This window comes from Phoca vitulina, unplaced genomic scaffold (genome assembly GCF_004348235.1).
Source record: "Phoca vitulina isolate PV1807 unplaced genomic scaffold, GSC_HSeal_1.0 scaffold9, whole genome shotgun sequence".
Taxonomy (NCBI): Eukaryota; Metazoa; Chordata; class Mammalia; order Carnivora; family Phocidae; genus Phoca; species Phoca vitulina.
This window is the reverse complement of record NW_022589712.1, coordinates 20,929,170-20,954,371: the sequence shown is the minus strand read 5'-3', so window position 1 is coordinate 20,954,371 and position 25,202 is coordinate 20,929,170. Positions and strand designations below refer to the sequence as shown.

The 25,202-nt window shown below is 39.0% G+C and overlaps 1 protein-coding gene across 9 annotated transcripts in view; it reads left to right on the top strand.

Annotated features, from left to right (window-relative positions):
• The window catches only part of UTRN (utrophin), a 491,233-nt gene that overhangs the window by 335,597 nt on the left and 130,434 nt on the right, over positions 1-25,202 (top strand). For all 9 annotated transcript variants that reach the window (XM_032407730.1, XM_032407732.1, XM_032407729.1 and 6 more), the window contains 2 exons: positions 8,000-8,172; positions 21,081-21,237. In XM_032407730.1, the coding sequence (XP_032263621.1) occupies positions 8,000-8,172; positions 21,081-21,237 (330 nt within the window). The remainder of the gene's footprint in view (positions 1-7,999; positions 8,173-21,080; positions 21,238-25,202) is intronic.

The following is a 25,202-nucleotide window of genomic DNA, read 5'->3' as shown; positions in this document are numbered from 1 at the left end:
ACAACTGCCATCCCTCGTACTGCCCCTCTTTATCGTGATATTGTTGTTGGTATTTTTGTTACTACGAAAAAACCCTCCCCCCCCCGCCGGCTGCCCCCCCCCCCCCCCCCCCCCCCCCCCCCGTCTCTCCTACACCCCAACTGTAGTAGTCAGGATTGTAACACAGGACGCACTTTGACCTCTCGCTTTAATATGTTGTTAAGCACCTAAATTCCTGAGAATAGGGATGGTTCCCACTTGCTCACCATTTAAAAGGGGCAGAGGAGGGAGAGAATATCTTTTTTATGGCAGCTGGGAACAGCAGGTGACAAGCTTTATGACCATAAAGAGGTCTGTTAGCTTGGTTTGTATAGATTTGTCTGTTTCTTCCTAAAAAGGTATAGGGTGTAAGTTGCATGAATAATTCATTACTTAGACCCCCTGAGAGGCAGTAATTGTGGGCAATGGCTGGACTTTTGTATCGTAATTGCTGCTATTAGTCTAAAAGCCTAGGTCAGATACCAGAGGTTAGTAACCTGCCTCAGTCTTCTGGCCATTTTATTGGCAAAGTTACAAGTTCTGGTCATATTAGTATATTTCCTCTTTTAACTCCCAAATCTTACTGTCTGCCTATTTCTTATTTTAGTAGTTGAGTTGACAGTAAAAGAAGTCTGCTGGCTTATTCCTATCAAAGGCTTGATTTGGGGTTGTTTTTGTTTTTTGGTTTTTTTTTTGATACAAAGGCAAACTCAAAGAAACAGTCTTGCTGCCACTCACAATCCGAAGTTCTCCGTGTGTGTTTACTTTTGTGTTAGACACCTTTATAAAAATCTATGTGAGAGTTAATCTCTTTGCCATATTTCATTTGTAGAAAGTTGTCATACGTGAATATGTTTTTCTCCAAGTCAAGTATTTAAAAAAAATCCTTTATGTATTTTCACAAAAGCTGTCTTATATAGCTTTTGCTACATTGATTCATTGCCAGGAAAACTGGTGTTACGGAAACGTAACACTACCTCGCACCTCTCAAATACAACTGCCTACCTTCCCCCAGCTCTGAAAGCAATAATGCCATTTTTAGGGAAGGACCGAGGCCTACTGCTGTAATGCAAAAGCCACATGATGCCTTCAGAAGCTGAATAACAGTCTTTCCATAGATCTTTTACTCTCAATTCCCTTAGACCTGTCTTTTCCTCAGTATTAGTGATCTGCTTCTTGAGAAAATATTGACCTTAGTGATTTAACACTTCTCATGTCTGTGGTTGAAATTCTGCAGTCTGACGTTTAGGTTATCATAGCCAAAAGGTAATTTTGCTGTGCTCCTGAAGCCATTTCAGGCTTTAAGAACACGAGGGTCCACAGTTGGAATGTGGTGGGTCTTCAGTGATGGTTAATCTGAAAAATGGTAGACTGCTCAGTAATTGAAATATCCAAATGACTGCAGATCTTCACCATAACTTCAAGACAGCCCTTTATTTGTGAGAGCAATTGAAAGGGGGTATTATGGTAGACATTTTTGAATTTTAGAGAAACCCAGTGGTCTTGTGATTTATATTGAGTATCCGTTCATACATGAATGTTTGGCACATGATTGCAATCTGTAATTTGGTTATCGAGTCTCAAAATGGGTGATGCCAGGATTGGTTTTCCAGCCAAGGTAGGAAGGACAAATTACACTTGGTACTCATTCCTAATCTCTTAGAACTGGAAAAGACAATGCTGAGCATCCCTGGGAATCCAGAAGGCAGGAGGCGTTCTCTACTGTTCCCTCAAGGTGACATCTCAACAGGGATCAGGAAATCCCAGCTGACAGAAACCATGGGGACCCCAGAGTGGTCCTAAAGAGGAGGTTGAGACTGGAACTTCTTACCAAGGGAGGATGACCTTGTGGCAAGATATGCCTGCCAGCAAGCAGGCACTTTTCATCTAGCCCAGTAAGGAGGGGGGAGACGCTGACCATGTGCGCAGTGTGATTACTCAGGCCAGACTCACAGTTGACTCGGCACAGAAAGTTGGTCCACCAGATCACCTCTCTGAAATCCTGCCTATGAGTTGGTTTTAGTGCCCCACTGATTTTAGCAATTAATTTTCTCCTTAAAAGTACTTCACAAAGGAATTATCTGATGGCTTCAGTGCCCAATTCTACTGTTATACTTGAGCCATTTGCATTATGTACTGTCTATTCTATTTACTTAGTAGTCACAGAAGATAGAGTAATGGACAGTTGTAGCTCAGTGACATTTTGAGTAACTGTTGTCTTTTATTAATTTATGCGCTTCTACTGCCAGGTGATTAATGATGATGACAATTTTCTAACAGGGTGTGTGTGTGAGCGCATGCAGATGTCTTTGGCTGAGTATTTACTACTGTCTTGGTGAATCCTTTGGGGAAGATGACTTCCCATAGTGACAAAGAGAAGGCACTCAATGATAAATTTCCTTTATAGCATTTTACCCCCTTTAGGATGAGTACTTTTAAAAATTATAATTTGAAGCTGTATTTTACTGCTAAATTTGCAATGTTTAATTTTAAAACAAATGTGTACATTAAGACACAGTAAACTTCCAATTCCAAGGTCTACTCATTTGTTCAACAGTTAGCAAATATTTATGAAGTGCATAATATGTATGTACCAGGCACTGGGCTGAGTGCAGGGATGGAGTGGGGGGATAGGGTAGACATTCCCTCATTGAGCTTGCGGCCTAATGGGAGGATACAGACCTTAAACAGGGAAAATGTTTTACTACAAGTGTGTGATTCAGCAAATGTAGAGGGAACTACGTACGAGAGTAACAGGTAGCCCTAATCTAATCCAGGTGCAGAGAAGTCTTTCCTGCAGAAATGACATTTAAACTGGGACTTAAAAGATGGGTTTGAGGTTAATGTAGGGAAATGTGGATGGGGGGAGGAAATTGAGAGCTTGCTGGGTGATAGGACAGATCAGGAGGTGAGGAGTTGGGTGCTCCAGGATTATAGTTTTAAACACTTAACATGCCGTATTTTTCGGTTTTTAAACCTGTTCAGTTTTGATTATACTATCTGATTTGGAGAGTTAAGGTGGAGCAGTAATTTGGCCACATGAAACATTTAATAACTGCCCCTAAGGAGCTTATGTTCATGTCGATAAAACCTGCACACTCCAGGAGGGAGGCCACTGTATTTCAATTCAAGGATCTTAATATGTTTCAGTAACAACTGGTATAGAATCAAGGACTTGGAACATTTTTTGGTTATGAAAGATATTTTGATTAAAAGCAGTGTTTGTTCTGTTGGAATTTAAACTGTAGTTTGTTTATTGATTCTTTATCATTGCAAGTTGGCTTGTTCAATTATCTTGAAAGGGCAGTTAATTGTGAGCTTGTTCCACCTAGTAATTTAACTTTTTTCTACTCTGTTGTCTAACATATTTATAATCATAGATAATGGGAAAAGAACATTACTGGCATTGATTTCTTACTTTATAAATGCTGCTATAGACCAGGTAATACTACTTTCTATTGTCTGTTAAATGTGATTCCATAATTATTAATAGAGTGATTAAAATCTATGAGATTAGTTGTTGAGTGAAAATGTAGTTTATAAATATTAATTGAATAATGTATTAAAATTAATAAATTAATCGTAATAATTAGTTGAATAATTAATTACAATTACTCACTATCCCAGAAGCTTCACAAAAGCTTCAAAGCATATTTACATATCATATGATGACCTTTGATGATGTTATTTGGTTGTATTATTTTTAGGTAATATCTGACTTCTTAAAAAAAAGTTATGATTCCTCACTTTCAAAACACAAATCTCTGGCAACAGTCCCACTGAGCTCCTGTTAATCAATCCTGAACTGTCTCTGAATTCCAGTCTTGTTTTTGAAAGGAACCGTGGATTTCTTTTCCCCTAATGGTTAACTTTGTTGATTTAGCCCGAGCCTTGGGATATGGTAGGGAAGTCGTTGCTGACCTCACTTCTTCACCTTCAGGAAAGGGGTTAGGACTCCTTCAGAGAAAACATTGCTGTGGCCATGTAAGGTTAGGTAAATATGCCATGCAAAAATAAACCAAAATTATGTCAACAAGGTCCGAAGAGGATGAATCTATTCTAGCACCAATTCAGTTGTTGAAGAATTTCTAGGGGTACTATATTCTTAATCTCTGTTTCCTAGCAGAGGGTTCAAGCAGTTCTATTTATCATAATCCAAAGAAACATTTTTGCTCACATAGTTACAGTCACTACTTGATTATAGAACATTATAAAGAAGTAAAATATATGTGACATACATTGTAAAGTGTTGACATATACTATCTCTATGGGTTAGATAATTAGAGAAATGTCCAGTTAAGGGCAAAATTGGTATGAAAATATCAGTTATTAAATAAGCAAGTAAATAAATATTTTCCTTTATTTATGAGGTTAATTTTGACCTGGGTGGTAGATGTTGTGCGCAAGTGAATCTCTGTGAGCTTCATAGCCATCTTCTGGAAGGCTGCGCTGACAGTGTATGTCTTATGCTTTTGGTGTTTTCCTCTATCATCCTCCTATCCTAACCCCTGGCTTCTCCTAACCTTCTACATTCTGCTTATATTGTTAGAAGGTATGTTTCAACTGAATCCTTAGATATCCCTTTGTCTATTTTTAAATGTTAGTTCAACTGCTTGAATACTTTGCTTTGGCCTCTCTGTGCACATGACCGGCTCATGTTAAATGCTTGGGAGAGCATTGCTTTGTGCTTCTGCATGGATTACATTCTCATAACTAATTATCAGTAACTATTTTGTGCTGCTTAATGTTCAGAATGGCTTGCAGGTGACAGAGGTAAGCATTAGTAGGGCAAGTCCCTCAGCTATGTGGTGAGAGTAAACCCTCCTTCATGGAATTTCAATTTGTTTTAGCATTTGGTGCTACATCAGGGCCATGATCTAACAGCCTCCTGTGCTGGCATCTTGATTTTAAAACCAGTGCATCATTGTACAATCATCTATGAAGGAACATAATTCATTAACTGCATGTAATTCTAAATTTCCAGTGAAAGATTAGGCAGGGCTTTGCAGTGCAAGCATCTAAATAATTTTAGGTTCCCATCTTAAATTTTTTAAATGAAGAGATTAAGCAAAATGATTACTACACTCCCTTCCAATTGTGTAATTGTCTGATTTTCCTTGGTATTATAGTGGCTAATATGCCGATCAGAATGAACCAGATACTTTCATTCATGCATTTATACATTTATCTATCTACCTATCTCTATTTTATGCTAGGCTCATTCTGTGTAGCAGAGACCGTGAAGAATACAGAAGAAATATTAAGATGATTTTTCTGACTTTAGGAGCTTTTAATATATTTGGCCAAGTAAATATGCCACCAAGTGTTACATAAAATAATGCATGCTGATTTCTTCGATCACTTTCTGGTTGTTGATTTTTTTCCTAATTTTTGTGGAGGCTCATGTGTGGAAGGGTTTTTCACATACCAAAATTTGCATTCCAATATGAATATATGATGATTGGTAGTCCTCTTAACCAAGACTTGATAGAAATACCTGCAATCATTGACTGGCCAGTGATGGAGCTCTGTTCTACTCCATTTGTCTTTGTGGCTGGGTTGGAAAAGGCCTCACTTGATTGGATATCAGGAGCCAAATTTGCTTTATGTTCTTGGTATACAGATTTCCTGATGTTGTAGAATACTTTTGTGAAACCTGAAATAAAAACTATTTGTGGATGTTAGTACACTTCTATCTTCCTACTTCTCTTGACTATGAAACGAAGCAAATATGTCAGGCTACTTCAGGAAGTAGTGGTTTGAAGTTTGCTTGTGATTTTGGGTGTGGTTCATTGATAATAATGTTTAGGAACCTATTCAGGAAATTTGAGTACAGATTCATGTTGGCAATAGAGAGCAAAGAGATGCCTTGCTCAATGTGCTGTTGAGCTTCTTCTTCTTCTTTTTCTTTTTTTGAAGATTTTATTTATTTATTCACTTATTTATTTTTTATTATGTTCAGTTAGGCAACATATAGTACATCATTAGTTTTTGATGTAGTGTTCAACGATTCATTAGTTGTGTATAACATGCAGTGCTCATCACATCATGTGCCCTCCTTAATACCCATCACCCAGTTACCCCATCCCCCCATCCTCCTCCCTTCTGCAACCCTCAGTTTGTTTCCTGGGGTTCCGAGTCTCTCATGGTTTGTGTCCCTCTCTGATTTCTTCCCATTCAGTTTTCCCTCCCTTCCCCTGTGGTCCTCCACACTATTCCTTATGTTCCATATATGAATGAAATCATATGATAATTGTCTTTCTCTGATTGACTTATTTCACTTAGCATAATCCCCTCCAGTTCCATCCATGTAGATGCACATGGTAGGTATTCGTCCTTCCTGATGGCTGAGTAATATTCTATTGTATATATGAACCACATCTTCTTTATCCATTCGTCTGTTGAAGGACATCTTGGCTCCTTCCACAATTTGCTATTGTGGACTTTGCTGCTATGAACATTGGGATGCACGTGCCCTTTCTTTTCACTACATCTGTATCTTTGGGTTAAATAACCTAGTAGTACAATTGCTGGGTCGTAGGGTAGCTCTATTTTTAACGTCTTGAGGAAACTCCATATTGTTTTCCAGAGTGGCTGTACCAGCTTGCACTTATTTATTTGAGAGCGTGCACATGCAAGAGAAAGAGAGAAAGAGAGAGTGCATGAATGGGGGGGAGGGGCAGAGGGAGAGGGAGAAGCAGACTCCCCACTGAGCAGGGAGCCAGATGCAGGGCTCGATCCCAGGACCCTGGGATCATGACCTGAGCCGAAGGCAGATGCTTAACCAACTGAGCCACCCAGGCGCCCCTGTTGAGCTTCTTGAGAAAGATGGCTATCATGCATATGTATAGCATGAGCTTAAAACTATTGATCTTTAAATCTATCTCTTTAGATGTCTTGAAATGCATTTCAGGACACAAAAATACAACAGTTACATCCTAAAGAATAAGGACTAGGTTCAGGAGATGACACCAAAGGACCTTTCAACAGAACTTACCTCACCTTTTTCATTTTCACCAAGAATTTCTATTTAAAGCATCCCAAACTGAAATTATATTGAGATTGCCATTTTATGCACATAATGTTGTCCAGCGTGAGCACCTTGAATCAGGACCTGGCTCTGTCCCTTGCTCCCCTGTTGGTGTCTGCTCTGCAGTCTGTGGAATCGAGGGGCTAGTGAAATGCACAAGAGTCAACAAACTCAGAGTTTTGTTTGGTGGTGAACACCAGTTCTGGGTGTACCTAGATCACACTTTGCAGGTGGACCTGATTTGGCTTTGTCATTAGGGTCAGATACTAATAGGCTTGCAGATTTGGAGCATAAATTTTGCAGAAGCTGTCCATCAAACTCTGTTCATCTTACCCCTCCTCAGATCTGACCCTATTCGTGTCATGTTAGACATCACAAATCTTCTCAGAAATTAGAATACAGCATTTCTGCCCTTTAACCTCATGGAAGTGACATCTTCCTACCATACTTATTGTATAGTGAGGTGCAAAAGGCCTTTCTTTCCATGTGTCCTTCTGGTTAGTCTAGGCCAGTAGATACAGGAAGAACAATCTTTTAGATCCCAGCCTGTAAGCATTGGTTCTTGATGGACTGCTAATCAGGAATGATTTCTAAATTAATGAAAGCATTCCGAGTATTTAAAAAATTTCTATTTACTTTTTCATCGTGCTCATTTGGAATTGGAAAACTTAAGACGAGTGAGGCTTATAAATTTAGGAAACTGAAGATGAGAAAGGTAATACAATTATGGCATTTAAGAGTTTATTCTCCTTTTACTAATTTAGATTCATTATCTGAAATAATTTTTTAATTTCTGTCATAATTTGGTATCATTTAAGGCGAATTTAACTATTTTGCTTAAAAAACCCCTCATCTGTGGACTATAAAAAAATAAAGTCCTATATAGCAACCCCAAGGTAGTCTTGACACTAACACCTAACATTTGCATTGTCTCTGCTCTTTTCTCTTTAGGATATCCAGGCAGAAATTGATGCACATAATGACATATTTAAAAGCATTGATGGAAACAGGCAGAAGATGGTAAAAGCTTTGGGAAATTCTGAAGAGGCTACTATGCTTCAGCATCGCCTGGATGATATGAACCAAAGATGGAATGACTTAAAAGCCAAATCTGCCAGCATCAGGTCAGAATAGTCAATATCAAAATAAAAATGATGGGAGAGGGAGATTTTTATTGTTTTTGCGTATCAGAAAGAGAATGGGTAGCCTTACCATCATGCTGCTTTCTCAGAAGTAGTTTAAGATTTAAATGCAGGGGCACCTGGCTGGCTCAGTCGATAGAACATGCAGCTCTTGGTCTCAGGGTTGTGAGTTTGAGCCCCACATTGGGTGTACAGATTACTTAAAACTAAAATCTTAAGAAAAAGTTTTAAATGCAAAAACTTTTTTTTTTTTAAGTTACAGTTTTAGCTCCATTTTTATGAAGGGCCTGCTGCCAACTGTTCTTGACTATTCCCAAATTTGCACTTCATATTTTAAATCTAATACTAAGAAGAGTAATGTTACCAATACCTGCTAATTAGTGAGTGTTTTCTTTGACCAAGTACTATGTTAACCTCTTTACAAACATTACTTAGCATTCAAAATATCCCTGTAGGTGAATAGTAACATCCTTCCTTACATGAGGAAACAGAGGCTTAATGAAAATAAGGAACTTGCCAAGTTTTTCAGCTAACAAATGCCAAGCCAGGATTTGAACCTAGATCTTTCTGACTCTTGGCAGTGAATGTTTTGCTTCATCATGCTATTTGTACGTCCAATTGGAAAATGTATTTATAGAAATTAAATATTGCTCTTGGACACTGAAATGGGAAACTGATGATTAATGTCTGCTTTTGGAGAGAGTAAAATTAAATTAGGATGAATTTGAGGACCAGAATGCTGACTAGGAAAGGACCCTGAAAAACTATTGAGGGTGACAATTATTAATGCTATTGGGAGTCTAGAATTACATTTAATAGATGGTGAACAGTACCCAACTGGATAACAGGAAACTGACTGAGAATGTGCTACTGAGCAAAGATCCAAAAGAGGAATGTTGGTAGAAAGACCTAGATATTGGGGTGCCTGGGTGGCTCAGTCTGTTGAGCGTCCAGCTCTTGCTTTCAGCTCAGGTCATGATCTCAGGGTTGTGACATTGAGCCCCACATTGGGCTCCATGCTCAGCTCAGAGTCTGCTTGTCCCTCTCCCTCCTCCTGCTTGCTCTCTCTCTCTCTCAAATAATTAAATAAAATCTTAAAAAAAAAAAAAAAGAAGAAAGACCTAGATTTTGCATCTGGGTCAGTGTCTTTTAAGATTCAGAAACTGTATGATGTATTGAAAAGTATACAACCTTAAACAAAATGATCTTAAGTTTGATATTTTGACTTTGCTGTTTACTTACTGATCTTAGACAAGACAGTCTCTCTGAGCTTTATTTTTCTCACTCACACAATCAAAATATAAATATTTAATCCACATGATTGCTGGGAAGATTGAATGGGATAATCTGGTAGTTCCTTAACCTATGTAAAGGCTATCTAACGTAGCATCTAGTTTATTTTTTCTTATGTAAAGGGGCTCAGTGGATCTGCTTCATCTGGCTTCTGGATTTCATGGAACCAGTTCCTAGAGAGTAGAAATCTGTAGTGATTATTTGTTGTGAATAAACTTTTAAGAAAATTTTTCTTTCTAAAGAGATGTCCTCAAAGGTTTTTATTCTTCTGGGTCTCATAGAGGGAGATTTATACTTCGTTTTGCCCCTAAGGAAGGTGGTAATTGAGCATGACCATGGCAGCCTCTGAGTAAAGATCCTCTTGGAGATCATGACAGCATCAGCCAACTACCTTTTTCGATAAAGAGAGGACAATTTGGGGGGCACCTGGGTGGCTCAGTCGTTAAGCGTCTGCCTTTGGCTCAGGTCATGATCCCAGGGTCCTGAGATCAAGCCCCACATCGGGCTCCCTGTTTGGTGGGAAGCCTAATTCTCCCTTTCCCACTCCTCCTGCTTGTGTTCCTGCTCTCGCTATCTCTCCGTCAAATAAATAAACAAAATCTTTAAAAAAAAAAGAGAGGACAATTTGGGAGTATTGTATAGTGAGAGAATATACTTACGCTTATTTAAGATTGAAATTTCAACTGGTCATATCCCACTGGGTTACAACTTTCTGTTCCCCATAAATAAAAATAAATAAAATGATTTAAAATGTTAATTTGGTGAAAAACATTCACTGAGGTTCTAGCAAAACCAACATCTAGTCTAACAAATGAAAAGCCATAGTGCTGGTCCTGGTGAAGATAGGGCGCGTGGTGCTGGCATTTGGAGAGTTTGGAGGATGAGCTCTTTAGGAAGGAAAGTTTATTGAAGGCTCACGTCGTAAAGAGAATGTTCCAAATGGAAAGCTACAGACAGAAAAATCTTTGGTCTTCCACAGATGCTATTCCTAAGCCTACCAAGTCACATTTTTTTTTCTAACCTGAAAAGAGAGAGCTCATAAAGTACTGTTGCAATATTATCTAATAAATAAATTAATGTTATTTTTAGAAGATGGGAGAGTAAACTTTTGCTAGTGGACTTCTGCATGAAGATAGATCATACATTCCAGTGAAGTGTGTTATTTTTATTTTTTAAATTAAAAAAAAAATTTAATTTAAATTCTAGTTAGTTGACATGCAGTTCAATATTGGTTCAGGAGTAGAGTTCAGTGGTTCATTATTTACATATAACACCCAGTGCTCATCATCACAAGTGCCCTCCTTAATACCCATCACCCATCTAGTCCATCCCCCACCTCCCTCCCTCCATCAACCCCCAGTTTGTTCTCTATAGTTAAGAGTCTCTCATGATTTGTTTCCCTCTCTCTCTCTTCCCCCCCCACCGAATGTTCATTTAGTAAAGTGTGTTATTAATGTGATAATGAATTAAAAGAATATTTAGCCTCATTACCCACCTCTGGTGATTCAGGCATTTATTCAGGCAGTTAATAAGAACAAACTTCTGTGTTTAAGGCATTGCAAATAATAAACGAGATATGGTTCCTGTCCTAGCAGGCTCACAGGTCTATCCAGGTTAAGGTGGGTTCAATGAAGGCAGTGCTTACTTTCTCTTCAGATGATCATCAAAGGCTTCATAAGAGAAGCAGTTACTAAGCTGAGCCTCAAAAGGGTATATAGTTATTCTCCAGATGGATTGCATCAGCCCTGGAGAAGGACATGTTGGCAGGAGGCTTGATATAACACTGTTTTCATGGAACAGTGAAGAAGTTCATTCAGTCTGGCTGAATTGGTGTGGAGGGGAAAAGATTGTGGCTGGAAAAAAAGGTAGAGAGTTGAGGCACACTTGTGGAACAGCTGTGTGCACCGTGCTCATTCTTCTGTCATAGAATTTGAATTCTATTTGAATAGAATTTTCTATTCTATTTGAATAGAATTTTAGGTGACATAATTAGATGTGAGCTTTGGGAAGATCCCTCCCACGTGCCGGTGGAAGATGCTTTATTAGATAGTGCAGTTCTGAAGACAGGGAGAGCTGCTAACAGACCTCTTCAGTATCCGGGAAAGGGAAGAGACACTGAATTGGTACTCGGTTCATGTTGTTGAGGTACTGTTGAGATATCCAGAAACAAACTGCCAGTAGCCATTGGATGGACAACTCTTCAAAGGAGAGCTGTCGGCCAAATAAAGAAATGGCAAGATGGGGAGTACCCAGATAGAGGTGGCAGGCAAGGCATTGTGAGTAGGCAAGAGGGTGAAAAATTAGAAGAGGACACAGCAAAGAATCCCAGGAAGCCCTAATATATAGGGAATAGATGAAGGAAAGGAAAACCAGCAAAGGCACCTGAGAAGTGGGTGGCCCTGAGGAGAGGAGACCCTGGAGTGTTGTCAGGAGCGGAGGGAGGAGGGGTTTTGAAGGGGGGGCGTGGCTAGTGGTGCGGGCCGCTGCGGGAGTGGAGTAAGATCAGGGCTACAGAGGCCAGGCGCAGTGGAAAGGGCTTTGGTGACTCTTCGCTGGGACAATGTTTTGTTTGAGGTGAAAATCTGATCTCCGAGGACCAAAGAGTCCGAATGGGAAGTGGGGAAGTAGAAACAGAACTAGTCTACACAGTCTCATTTTCTCAAGTAATTCTGCTATGAAGGGAAGGGGCGAGAGAGAACACATTGCTGTAACTATGCTATTACACATAACAGCATTATAAACGTGTAGGAACTGGAGACCGAGCTCTCTGCCCGTACTGACTTGCCTGTGCTTTCATATAGATCACATATGCGTCACTAAAGGAGTACATGACATAGTCTTCATTTTTAACTTCAAAAAATGGGCAAAACAAATTCTATTAACATTCATTATTACTTGGGTATTTATAGAAGATGTATATTTCTTTAAACAAATATGTATAAGTTTGAAACTATATGTGGCGATAGGTGTTCACTAGACATCGTGTGGTAATCATTTGGTAATATATACCTGTATTGAATCCATGTGTTGTATATACCTGAAGGTAATAGAATGTTAGGTGTTAATTATATCTTAATTAAAAGAAAGATAAAACAGTTTCTTAAAGAAGATAGAACAGTTTATTGTACTCAGTAATAGGCCCTCGTATAGGACGCATCCCTCAAAGAGCAGAGTGGTACAGGATAGTGTTTCCTAGTGCTGATCTTGTGGAGCTAAACCACCTCAGTTCTAACGCCGGCTTTGACACTTCACTGCTGTGTCACTCTGGGCAGGTTACTTAGCCAGTATGTGTCTCCTCATATGTCAAATAGAGATAATAAGAGTAAGTTCCTTATAGGGTCGTCCTGAATATTTCATTTAATTAACCTGTGTAAAGTGCCTAAAACGGTGGCAGACAGTAAGCACTCACTAATTGTTAACTATTATTATTATTTTTTCATGGATTACCATTGTGTTTGGCACTAATTAGTTCAAAAGACATAGAAATTCTCCCTACCTCATTTTTTGTCTTCGTCATCAATGTTGGGAATTTCTGAGAAGGTCCCCAACAAATGGTGTCCATCTGTCCTGGCTGGCTTCTGAGCAAATATGAAATAAAAGTATGTCCAAGAGAGAACAACAGCGTCGTGTTAATTACTGACAGAGGCCAGGTTAGAGGAGGTGGCTTAGAGTGAGGGCCCAATGGGCCCTGTTAACTGAACCCCAGAAGGAGGGAGTGTCAGCAGCAGTCACCAGAGAAGGTGGCCGCCCAGGTGAGAAGCCCTACGTGGAAGAGTGGGGAGGAACTCAGTCTCTGCAGGCCTCTTTCAAGAGGCAAGGCTGGGCTGAGCGAAGCATCCAGTTAGTCCCCAAATTGACGAGTCAGGTTCCTCACTCCACCTCTTCAGGGACTGAGAGAGGGGAGGGTCAGAGAGGAGGTCAGGAGTGTGCTCAGTGAGAGGGGGTTGGGCGCGGAAGTGTTCTCATTAACAAATATGGACTCCCAGCCACCCGCCTCCCTTAGTCCTTGCTGAAAACGATACCTGGTGAGCACACTGTCACTTTCTGTCCCTTTATTCTTTCCTCCCGTTCCTTTAAAGCACAGTCTGTCCTTACTGGTCTTCTCTTACGCCCAAATTCTGTTGTATCTTTAATATTTCTGTAAACTCTCCTGCCACTTTTCTGTATACTTGAAAGTTGGCTTCCCCCTCCGTGGCCCACTTCACTTAAAGCTCTCTTTGATAGAGTGTAGGTTTCCCATTTTCCTCACCTGGCGGCTGGTGGGAATATTTTGGGTATTAAATAGCTGCTACCAAACAACCGGAACACCAGCCATCCACTTCCAGGATGGAGCTGCAGACCAGTGGCTGCAGGAGGCCGGCCACACAGGGATAAGGAAGACGTTGACAGCCTCCTTGCTGTATCTTAGGCATTGCTGCTCCATCTCAACAGCTTCTCCTACCAAGTAAATACATCCGTTATTCTGCCCTCTACCATCTTCCTCCTGCTTCCTCCTGCTCTGTAAGACACTTTCCTGCTTTACTCATTGATTTGAGCGTCTGGCTTCCCTTTTATTCTTCATCTCTTCCTTATCTGTCATCCTTGGTGTCAGTATCCATATTGATAATTTTTTATATTTTGACTTCCAAGTTTATTTTTACGTTGTCTCTAAGAGCCTTTCTCCCTATTCTGTTTCTAAGTCCCACAGACCTGGCCATACCTGGGACTCAGTTAACATCCTGTGTTCTCTTGGCATCCCTGAGATGATCAGTCTCCAGGAGACCAAGGGCAGACCGTTCTCCAGAGCACACATTTTATTTTCCTACATTCCACCTGGCCATGTGCATCTGAATGCCACTGGTTTTGCCATGGTAGTTAGAGAGGATCCCTCTGTTGCCTCAAATCATAATTCCTTGCAACATCATTGGTAAATCAGTTCTCCTTCACATTAAAGTTATGGCCCTAATGAAGAGGGTATCTTTCATTAGCTTATTATATACCAGGATCATCTCTATGTTATTACCTAACTTTGTATTTTTATCTTGTATATATGATTCATCTACTATATTTCAAGTAGATTGTTTAGTACTCATTTTGGTAGCACATATGCCAACTAGATTGTTTAAAAATGCATGTCCTTTAATGCTTCCAACTGTGGAACTCTTTTAATTTTTTTCCTTCCTTCAAACCTGCCTCCCTTTCTCCTAATATTTTTCAGACTCCATGCACCCCTTCTACTTCATTTGGAATCCATCATAAGCCATTTCAAAAATGTGAATTTTCTCTCCCCCTGGAATTTCTTGTCTCCTCCTTTTAAATCCCTGACACTCTGATGATCACAATCTCTCTCCTCCATTTTTTTTTTTAAAGATTTTATTTATTTGAGAGAAAGAGGGAGAGAAAGCACAGGTCGGGGGGAGGGTGCGGGCAGAGGGAGAGAGAGAAGGATAAGCAGATTCGAGCACAATGCAGGGCTCAATCCCGGGACTTTGGGATCATAACCCGAGCCGAAGGCAGATGCTTAATAGACTGAGCCACCCAGGTGCCCCTCTCTCCCCCATTCTTGATTCTAGGCTTCTTAGTGTTGTACGAGAAAGTGAAAAATGATGACAGTTCTTCTATAATTTGACCCTTTCTGCTTACAATTGGTATTGTGATTCTGAATGATTTTCTTTTTTTTAAATTAATTATTTATTTATTTTTAAAGATTTTATTTATTTATTTGTCAGAGAGAGAGAGCACAAGCAGGGGGAGCGGCAGGCAGAGGGAGAAGCAGGCTCCCTGCTGAGCAAGGAGCCCCCCGCAGGACTCGATCCCAGGACCCCGGGATCATGACCTGAGCCGAAGGCAGATGTTTAACCAACTGAGCCACCCAAGTGTCCCTTCTGAATGATTTTCTATCCTATTCACCACTATCTCTATTTCGTAAAGATTTTGCTTCCTTGTTAGCGCCCCAAAACTCTCCCTTCCCGTGGCCTGCCTTCCTTCTTTTCTGAGAATGAGGCCATTTGATATATGTCCCTTCTGTGCATTCTGTATTTCAAGTTGTGCTTTAATTGTGCTCAAGTCAATGTTGTCATGGCAGGGAGCATTTGCTTTAATTTATCATCATTTTTAAAGAGAGAATGTCTGCCAAAGATTATAATAACAGCTAATACTTAGTGAATATTCATGTGCTAGCCCTGTAGTAAGTGCCTCACAAGCGTTACCTCCTTGGACTGTGCTGTGGTCATTAGAGCTGTGTAACAGTCTGTGGCTCAACACCTTGGGGTAACATCTTAAGTATTATTGTGCAGTTTTTTTGGATAACTTTCAGTAGACTTTTAAATACTGAAGCCCAGTGTGTGAAATAGTCTTTGCAATCTAAAAACAATACACACAAGTATATATTTCACTTAGATTGATAGAAGAGACAATAGCTAATGATTTGAAACGTCATCTAGAAGATAGGCTCTTAGGAAATTTGACAACATTTTTTACTCCCTGGAAAAAATGTGAATTGGAAATAAATTCAGGAATGTGAATGACATGGCCTTTTTATGTTAGATTTATTTAATTTAGGATTATGTTAATTGAATATCCACTTATCAGCTTAATGATGTTTAATAGAGATTCTTATTAACATATGGTTTCAAAGGCCAGTGAAATTGTAAAATCTAATGAAAACAGAGTTCATAGATAAAATTCTATCTTTCCTTTCTTTTATGAGCCTCTTAAGAATTCAGGGCACCCTTTTAAGAGCCCTTAGAGAAGATTAACCTTTAACATCATGGTTACATCTGTTATCACATTCTACAATGTCACTGACACCACTTTTAGCCTTAGCCAGTTGATTTTGCTAACCATATTGTAAAACTAGTAACATTTCCTTCTCTCAAGTCAAATAGAGGAAGATTCCGTCCCTCTCTTCTTTCTTTCCCCCCCCCCGGTTCAGCACTTTCTAAGAAGGTGGAAATCTTCTGTCTCTGTACCATTTGGTGTGGTAGCCACGAGCCACATGTGGTATTTGCAGTGCTTGAAATGTGGCTAGTCAGTTGATGATGTGAATTTCAAATTTTATTTAATTAACTTCAGCTTCAATGGAAATAGCTACATGTCACTGGTGGCTACCGTATTGGAAGCACAGCTTTGGTGTTCTTTTCAGCACACACTGAATTCCTTTTTGTCCTAGTCATCTTTACTCCCTTTCTGGGAGCAGGAATAATTCCTCTTACTGTAACTGGTTATGCTTGCACTAATAAAGGTATTTTCTTTCATTATAACTTGATTTATAATCTATGGGTTTTACCATAAACTAAAAATCAATTTCATTTGTCATAAAGATACCACATTGGACATTTAATTCTGTGCATTCCTTACACGACAGGGGATAGTATGCATTTGCTCCCTTAATTTGGGTCATTGTATTCTTTGATGGACCTACTTTGCAAATGGCTCTTCACTTGTCTATAAATATGTCTGCATAGTTTCTATCTGCCATCTTAAATGCTGCCCATAATGAAAGCGGTGGAGTTGGAAAGAGGTTAGACTGCAGTTTGGATCCCAAATTCCCTCCTTGAGCAAGTTTTTTTCTTCTCCAAGCTGTGGTTCCCTCAGAGAACTGTTGTTAGGTTTCTTATATCAGAGCATATTTGGTTAACTTGTCTTTCTCCCACCTTGATCCCAGGACTTTTCATTTCTGAAACTGTGTAGTGCCTGATAATCAGTGCGAGTGCTCCATAGAGGTTTGTAGTGAGTAAGTGGAAAGCTGTATTTTATTTTTATAAATGCCCCTGCTGACTCACTCACACTGTTTGCTCTCTTTTTCATATCGGTACATTAGGAGAAGGAATAGAAACTTCTTTGAAGAAATATTGAAAAGGAAAGGCTTTTGTGATTAATTTATTTATTTTAGAGAGAGCTAGAGAGGGAGAGCATGAGAGGGGGAGGGGGCAGAAGGAGAGGGAGAAAGAGAATCTCAAGCAGACTGTGCACTCAGCTTGACACGGAACTCGATCTCATGACCCTGAGACCATGACCTGAGCTGAAATCAAGAGTGGGACACAACCTGCTGAGCTACCCAGGTGCCCCAAGGCTTTTGCGATTTAAAATAGATATTAATTTACAGTTTCCTCTATATTATATTTGAATGATGGGGTACCATTTTTTATGGATCCTTACCTTCTAAGAAATTTTTGCATTATATATATTTAAAAATAGTTGGTCACTTAAAAATGTTTAGAGACTTGTAAAATAAACGATTCAGTGTAACAAGAGCTAACTTGTATAAAGCATATTCTATAGTAGACATCATCCTAGGTTGATACATTCAGTGAAACTATCTCTAGTTTTGCACATGTCAAGTACCCAAAGAATAAACTGAAACAGGTGAGAATTAGGATAATAAACCAGTTATCCAGAATGTGAGTGCCCGCAGATATGAGTTAGATAAAGAAATGTTTTAAGATTCTGAAAATATGATTGATGACTGACTGGTCATCTATAGTTGTGAGGAAGGCGAAGCTTTAAAATGTTTAGAGTAAAATTGAGAAAGTACAAGTACACCAAAAACAAGTTTAAGGTTTCTACTTGCAAAGCATTCAACCCAGTGCCCAAGAAAAGGCTTTCATCTTGAAAGATGAGAGAATTAAATTGAAACTAGAACACTGAAGGCTACTATGGAAGCATGCATTTATTTGGGCATATGGTAGTAATCCACTGAACACATAGTAATAATCTACTGGAGAATAACCAGAACAGATTTTCCAGGCAAAGATTCTGCCAGATCAACTTGCTTTTTATGATGGAAAAAGGAAGATGCAGATAAGTACATATACCAGTGTTATCTCATTTATTTCAAAGTCACTTTAGTATCTATAAAAAACATTGCCTTCATCTTTATGAAAAGTCCTGCAGGTGCTGAATGGGATAGATTTCAATGATCAATTTCATTATTTTATGCAGTCAAAAGAGTTAATTACATTGGGAAAAAAAAATGTTTGCATGCTCTTCAATACAATGAGTGTGTGTAACCAGATTTCAAAGGATCTAACGTCTGATTTAGTTATTGATTAAAGAGTTAAACTACAGACATTGAAGAAGCAGGATGAAATAATCTAAAATAGGAGGTCAGGGTATGTGCTTAAGTGTTTTTCACATAGAGACGCTCAAGCACGTCTTGATTGACTAAAGGCCTTTGATGTCTAGCTGTCTTTTTTTTTCTTTTTTTTTTTTTTTTTTTGGCATTTTAAAAATACTAGAAAGAGACTTTTAGTCTCAGGAAAGAAACTGAGGGTTGCTGAAGTGGAGGGATGGGGTGGCTGGGTGATGGAAACTGGGGAGGGTATGTGTTGTGGTGAGCACTGTGAATTGTATAAGACTGATAAATCACAGACCTGCACCCCTGAAACAAATAATACATTATATGTTAATAAAAAGAAAAAAAAAATACTAGAAAGAAATTGCAACACCTCAAATATATTTATGGCAAAATGATTTGTAACTGGCAGAGTTTTCAGTTAATATAATCGAAATTATTTAGCTCTTCTCTATGACAAGTAAAATTACTATTTATCACGGATAGGTAATTACATATTTGGCCTAAAATTAATCAATATGAATATAGAAAAGCTGGCACTCATGCAGAATCAGGATCTCATTAAAGCAGAATTTTGTAAAGTGAGGTCAATCATACCACCTGTAGAATGAATAGAAAAGATTATAAATGCAAGAGAACAAACTTAATCATACAATTCTCAAAGAATTATAAAATACCTCAAACTTCTTTCTGTATTTACAAATAATTTTTTGTTATTTCATATCTAGGTCTTTTGAATAAGATACGTCATTTTAGAGTTTCAATAGTTTGTTTTATATTAGCCAGCTGACAATGGAACTATAAATAGATTGCAGGTTAACTGGCCTTTTGTATGTGACTGAATGCTGGTTCGTGGTATTTCAGAGATATGCAGAACTCCATTTTTTTTTTCTTTTAGCCAAGAATATTGGATGATAGACCATGATCATTACTTTATGAACTAGAGATGAACTAGAGATCAGATCATTCTTCTGAAAACATGAACTTTTAAACAAAGACAGGATATTGTTGAATGTCTATTGCTGGAGTACCACCTAATGTGATCAATGGGAAAATACTTGTTTGAATTAACTATAGCAGAGCTATCAGCTTTAGGAACAGATGCTCAAGTCGATCAGATATCCAAAAAGGAAATTACTGATAAGGCTGAGAAACAGTAGAGGCTGTCCCTGGTTGATTGGTCTCCTATTACTCAGGGAAGGAGCAGTTTTATGGAAGAGGGGATCATAATGCCAATGTGAAGGTGATAGCTAACTGAGAGGATGTGAAGCCTGATCAACAGAGGTTTCTTGCACCTGAAGTTGCCCCAGATGAGTCATCTTTTGCCATCATGTCTTTAGTCTTTGGAAGCTGGTGTGAAACAAGGCTTAGGTCTGTTTCCATCAGCCCTGCACCTCTCAGTCTGAAAGGTCAAGGTAATTCCATTTCACACAGTTAAGTGCTTAAGTCCCCACTAACCGTCTGCCCACTGGGGTGGTGCAGGGTTGAGTAAACGCTGACTCCTAAAGTCCCTGGAGTTATTTCTGACTGATCCCCCTTTTCAAATTCAGCCCATGAAGTGTGGGCTTGAGACTGGGTAAGTGGGCTTTCTTCAGCGCCCCAAATTTGTGCTTTTATTTGCATTTCTATTCTCAAGGGCTTTTATTCTTATTGGAATCTTAATCACGGAAAATGTATTTCCGAAACATGGTTTCCTGAGTATAAAGTTCATAATTTAAGAATCTGAAGGTACTTTTCTGTACTAAAAACAGAAATAGTTATTGAACCAAAGACCTCACCTTTAAACCAGAGTATGAAGTACTGTAATCGATGATTTTTGCCCAGTTGTTTTCTATTCACAGTAGACATTTGTCACTGGACACCAGTCAGCCTTAAGCCAAATTGTGTTCTATCAGGCAATGACTTATTGTTTCCCAACTTTTTGAGATAAATGCTGGTGATGTTCTGCTTTCAGTAATTTATTGAGTTTTAAGGGAAATTAAGACAGTAATTTCCTTTCCTAAAAAATTAGCTCTTTTAGAAAGAAAAATAACATGGGCCTGTTGTACATACTCAATTAGTACATAAATATGTAAAAATTAAGTGTTTACTGTGTTTTCAGTAGTAACCCCATCTAATATGTATCTTTGCAAACATGTTATATGCATATAGTTGCTTTCTTTTCTTCTCTCTATCCCTCTCTTCATATATATGGATGAAAGGAGAAGAAAATTATATTTGAGTGTGCGTATATATTATACATAAGCTACTGAAACTTGCTTTTATAATTTTACATTATATCATGGTCATTCTTCTCAAAAGACTCATATTTATGCCTTTGTGGTGTGTAGTTATCCATTTTAAATTTTGATAGATATTACCAACATATCTGCATATTTCATCTTCTTCAAAATAACTGTTTCTTACAGGATTTTTCTTTTTAACAAGAAGTCAACCTCTTTCTGGGATGTGAACATTAGTTGGTCATACAAGATTGTGAGTCTAAGGGAAGATATAAAATTTTTGAAAACTTCTAAATGTGGTCAATACTGTCTCTCACCAGGGCCCATTTGGAGGCCAGTGCTGAGAAGTGGAACAGGTTGCTGACATCCTTAGAAGAACTGATCAAATGGCTGAATATTAAAGATGAAGAGCTTCAAAAGCAAATGCCCATTGGAGGGGATGTCCCAGCCTTACAGCTCCAGTATGATCACTGTAAAGTAAGTTAGCTGCATCTGGTGGGGACCTTTTTTAATTTTTTTATTTTCAATTAGCCAACATATAGTACATCATTAGTTTTTGATATAGTGTTCAGTGATTCATCAGTTGCGTATAACACCCAGTGCTCATCACCACACGTGCCCTTCTTAATACCCATCACTTGGTTACCCCATTCCCCCACTCCCCTCCCTCTGTAACCCTGTTTGTTGATGGCAAAGTATATACTCAAAATTCTAGATAAATATCTGAGTTGAAGCAATCAACACAGGATTTCACCCTTGCCCCCCATTTCTTTTATTTATTTATTTATTTATAGATTTAATTTATTTTAGAGAGGGAGTGCGAGCAGGGGGAAGGGCTGAGGGAGAGGGAGAGAATCCTCAAGCAGACTCCCCGATGAGCTCGGAGCCCGATGTAGGGCTCAATCCAGTGACCCCGAGATGATGACCTGAGCTGAAACCAAGAGTTGGACGCTTAACCGACTGAGCTACCCAGGTGCCCTCCTACCCCCCATTTCTAATTATCAGTATTTAGACACTTAATTTAAGTTGCATGTATTACTTCCATTTGTTTCAAATTAATTTCTCTTCATATTTAATTAATTTTTTTCAAACGTTACAGATCTCTAAAGCATCATATTGCTTTTAGCGTATCAACATTTATCTAACTTTCTAATAGATTTTAAAATATTAATATATTCTATTGGGGAAATATTCTTACTACAAGTGAGTTCTTAAACTGAGAAGGCATAGAGTTATAAAGAATTGCAAATTATCATGTTTATCATGTTTATAATAAATGGAAGTGAAAAAAATAAGGACCTGTAGAAGTATGGATATAAAGTCTTAAAGCAAATGAGGGCCATAGTATTTAGATCATTTTATATGTTTTATTTTTCTGAACTTAGACCTTTTTTTGAGTTACATTTTTATTCTCAAATTTCTGTCTCTCTGCAAATCTGTACTTTTGTACTTTTACTCTGAGAAGCAGATATGCTGAAATGTTATCAACTGACATGTTAATTCTTAGAACTTTGTATTATTTAAATTCTTTGCCTTATTAACTCTCCATTTGTTTATTTAGTACTCCTTCATGTCCATTTTCTCATGTACTACACATGGGCTTGTTTTGTTATATATGTATAGTTTTTACTCTTCACATGCAATGCAAGTTCTCATTCTAAATCTGTACATTTCAATGTGATGTTAGAATTCTCTTCCCTTTGGAAAAGCCACAACACTAACACACGCATCTTCTAAAGGAGGAAAGGAAGATGTCATCTAGGTAATAAGTTTGCTTCAAAATGATAAGACCTTGAAATTTATTTTACTTTGGGTCCTTGTGACTAGGTTATTCAAATTACCATTTGGGTAAATTTTCCCTTTCTACTTGAAAAGAGACTGTGATAGAGAGCGTTCCAAGATAAGAGAAAAGAAGACACTGTTGGAATATAATATGCAAAATAATCATAACAACAACAACAACAAACAATGACAGAAGATTTTAAATCACTGATTTAGGAAAATCATGTTTCTCCTTTTTTCAGCTTCCCCTTCTATTAATTATTCATATACCTTTTTTGTGGATTCAGGTGATGAAATAGAATAATACAAAGCTCTTCTAATGGAAGTGCTCTGTTAAGGAATAAAATCTGCTTGTGACCATGTTCTGCTAGTTTTGATTAAAACCTAGTTCTTGAGGCATGAAATGATTTTCCTCTTCTGGCCTTAGCAAGTAAAATGCACATCAGTGTTTCCAGTAAGTGCTGGCTATGTTCTTTCTAAGCCCTCCTCTGAACAAGGTCAGCCTCTTTTAGGCTGTGTTTCACTTAGAGTCTTAGAGTGCAGTTGCTCTGCACCATCCCTTTAGGCCTGGGTGTTTAGATAATAAATATAATACTGATAATGATGCTGATGATCATACTGGTTCATTCGTTCAGCAAGTATTTATTGAGTGTGTCATATGCTTCAGGCACTATTCTAAGCATTGGTGAGTCAACAGTGAACATGATAAAGTTCTTGCCTGACTCCGAGTAGTAAGAGAAAGACATTAGACAAGCAGTAAATACATAATAGGTCTCATGGTAATAAGTACTATGAAAAAGGTAAAGCAAGGTCAAGGAGAGAGAGAGGGATGGGAGAGTATAAATAGCAGAGGTGCTGTTTTATGTGGAGAAGGTCAGGAAAGTGCCATAAATGAGGTGGTTTTTGAGAAGAGAACCTATGGAAATGTGAGGCAGGAAGTAATGCTATCCCTGGGGAAGACAGCGTAGGGAAAAGGGCATAGACTCACACAGGCCACAGAGGCTGCAGTGTTCTGGTCATATCTGAGGAATAGCATGGGTACCAGTGTTGCTGAAGCACTTCAGCCAAATAGAGAGGTAGGAGATGAGGTTGGGGTGGAGGCAGGGGGAAAGGGGTTAAATCACCTAGGTACTTGAAAGTCCTTTGTAAGGGCTTGGCTTTTACTCCAAGGGAGATGGGAAACCATGGAAGGTTTTGATAATTATACTGCTGCGATCTGACTTACATTATATGATAATTATAGGTGAAATTATGAAGAATAAAATATAGAGGAGTTCAGAAATGTATTTCAGTAATCCAAGTGGGGGATGGTGATGACTTGAACAAAGGTATAAAGGTAGAGGTAGAAGTAACTGGTTTTTGAATATATTTGGGAAGAAGCAACAGGATGTGCTCATGGGTTGGATATGTGGAATATAAGAGAAACAGAAGGGCTTATAGTGGCAGGAATCAAAGGTTTTTGGATAAAGCAAATGGGGCAGTGCCTCGGGGGAGAATGTGGGGTCAAGTAATGACTTTATAAGGATGAGGACAAATTCTACATGGTTCTATGCTGATGGGAATGATCTTATAAAGTCGGAAAAGTCAGTGATGCAGGAGAGAGATTAGCAGGTAGGGGATGGGATAGGATCCCGGGTACAAGTGTAGCAGTTGGTCTCGGGTAGGAGGGCAAAGAGTTCATCCCGTCTAACAAAAAGGTAGCTTTGTAGATCTGTGTGTGGGAATATTTAGATGTCCTCTTCTGATTGCCTCTGTTTTCTCAGTGAAATAAGGAGCAGGGTCATCAACTGAATACGAGAAGAAGGAAGACAATGTGGAGGTTTGGGGAGAGAGGAGACAGAAAATATAGTCTAGGAGTGGGTGAGTTAAACTAGGAATGTACAAGAAGACCACGGGGCATTATGAAGGGCCCCCGTGAGCTCATTGCTCATGAATTTAAAGTGAGAACAGCCAATGTGAATGTTTTTCTTCGCCCATGGTTGAGTTGCCTCACTGAAGGTAAGGAGTGAGTTGGAAAGTTGAATTGAACCAAGCACATGTGATGGAGGAAGAGAGGGGAAAGGGGGTTACAGAAATGCAAGGGAGCTATGGTAATGATCGCATGTGGAATCGAGGCTGGGGGAAGGGAGATCTGAGGATATCGGGGAGATGAGGGACAGTAAAGTGATGTTAGAAATCAATGAATGGGACACGGCAGGGGGCTGAGAAATCATTCAAGTTAGGGACCTGGGGAGGGGCACAAACTGTAAAGAAAGCTGGTTATAGTCAGAGAAGGGGTGCTAGAAGGGACATTTATTGTTTTTTTTGTTTGTTTTATTTATTTTTATTTATTTTTAAAGATTTTATTTATTTATTTATTTGACAGAGAGCGAGAGAGGGAACACAAGCAGGGGGAGTGGGGGAGGGAGAAGCAGGCTTCCCACGGAGCAGGGAGCCCTATGCGGGGCTCGATCCCAGGACCCCGAGATCATGACTTGAGCTGAAGGCAGACGCTTAACCGACTGAGCCACCCAGGCACCCCAAAGGGACATTTATTGTTAATGACAATCTCCGGTGTCTTTTTGCGGGAGTGAGTTGCACAGGTGGGGTGGAGGACCCGGTCTATAGGGAGGAGTAGATAAGGAGCTGGGAGGCGGAGTTAGCTGCAGGATCATCTACAG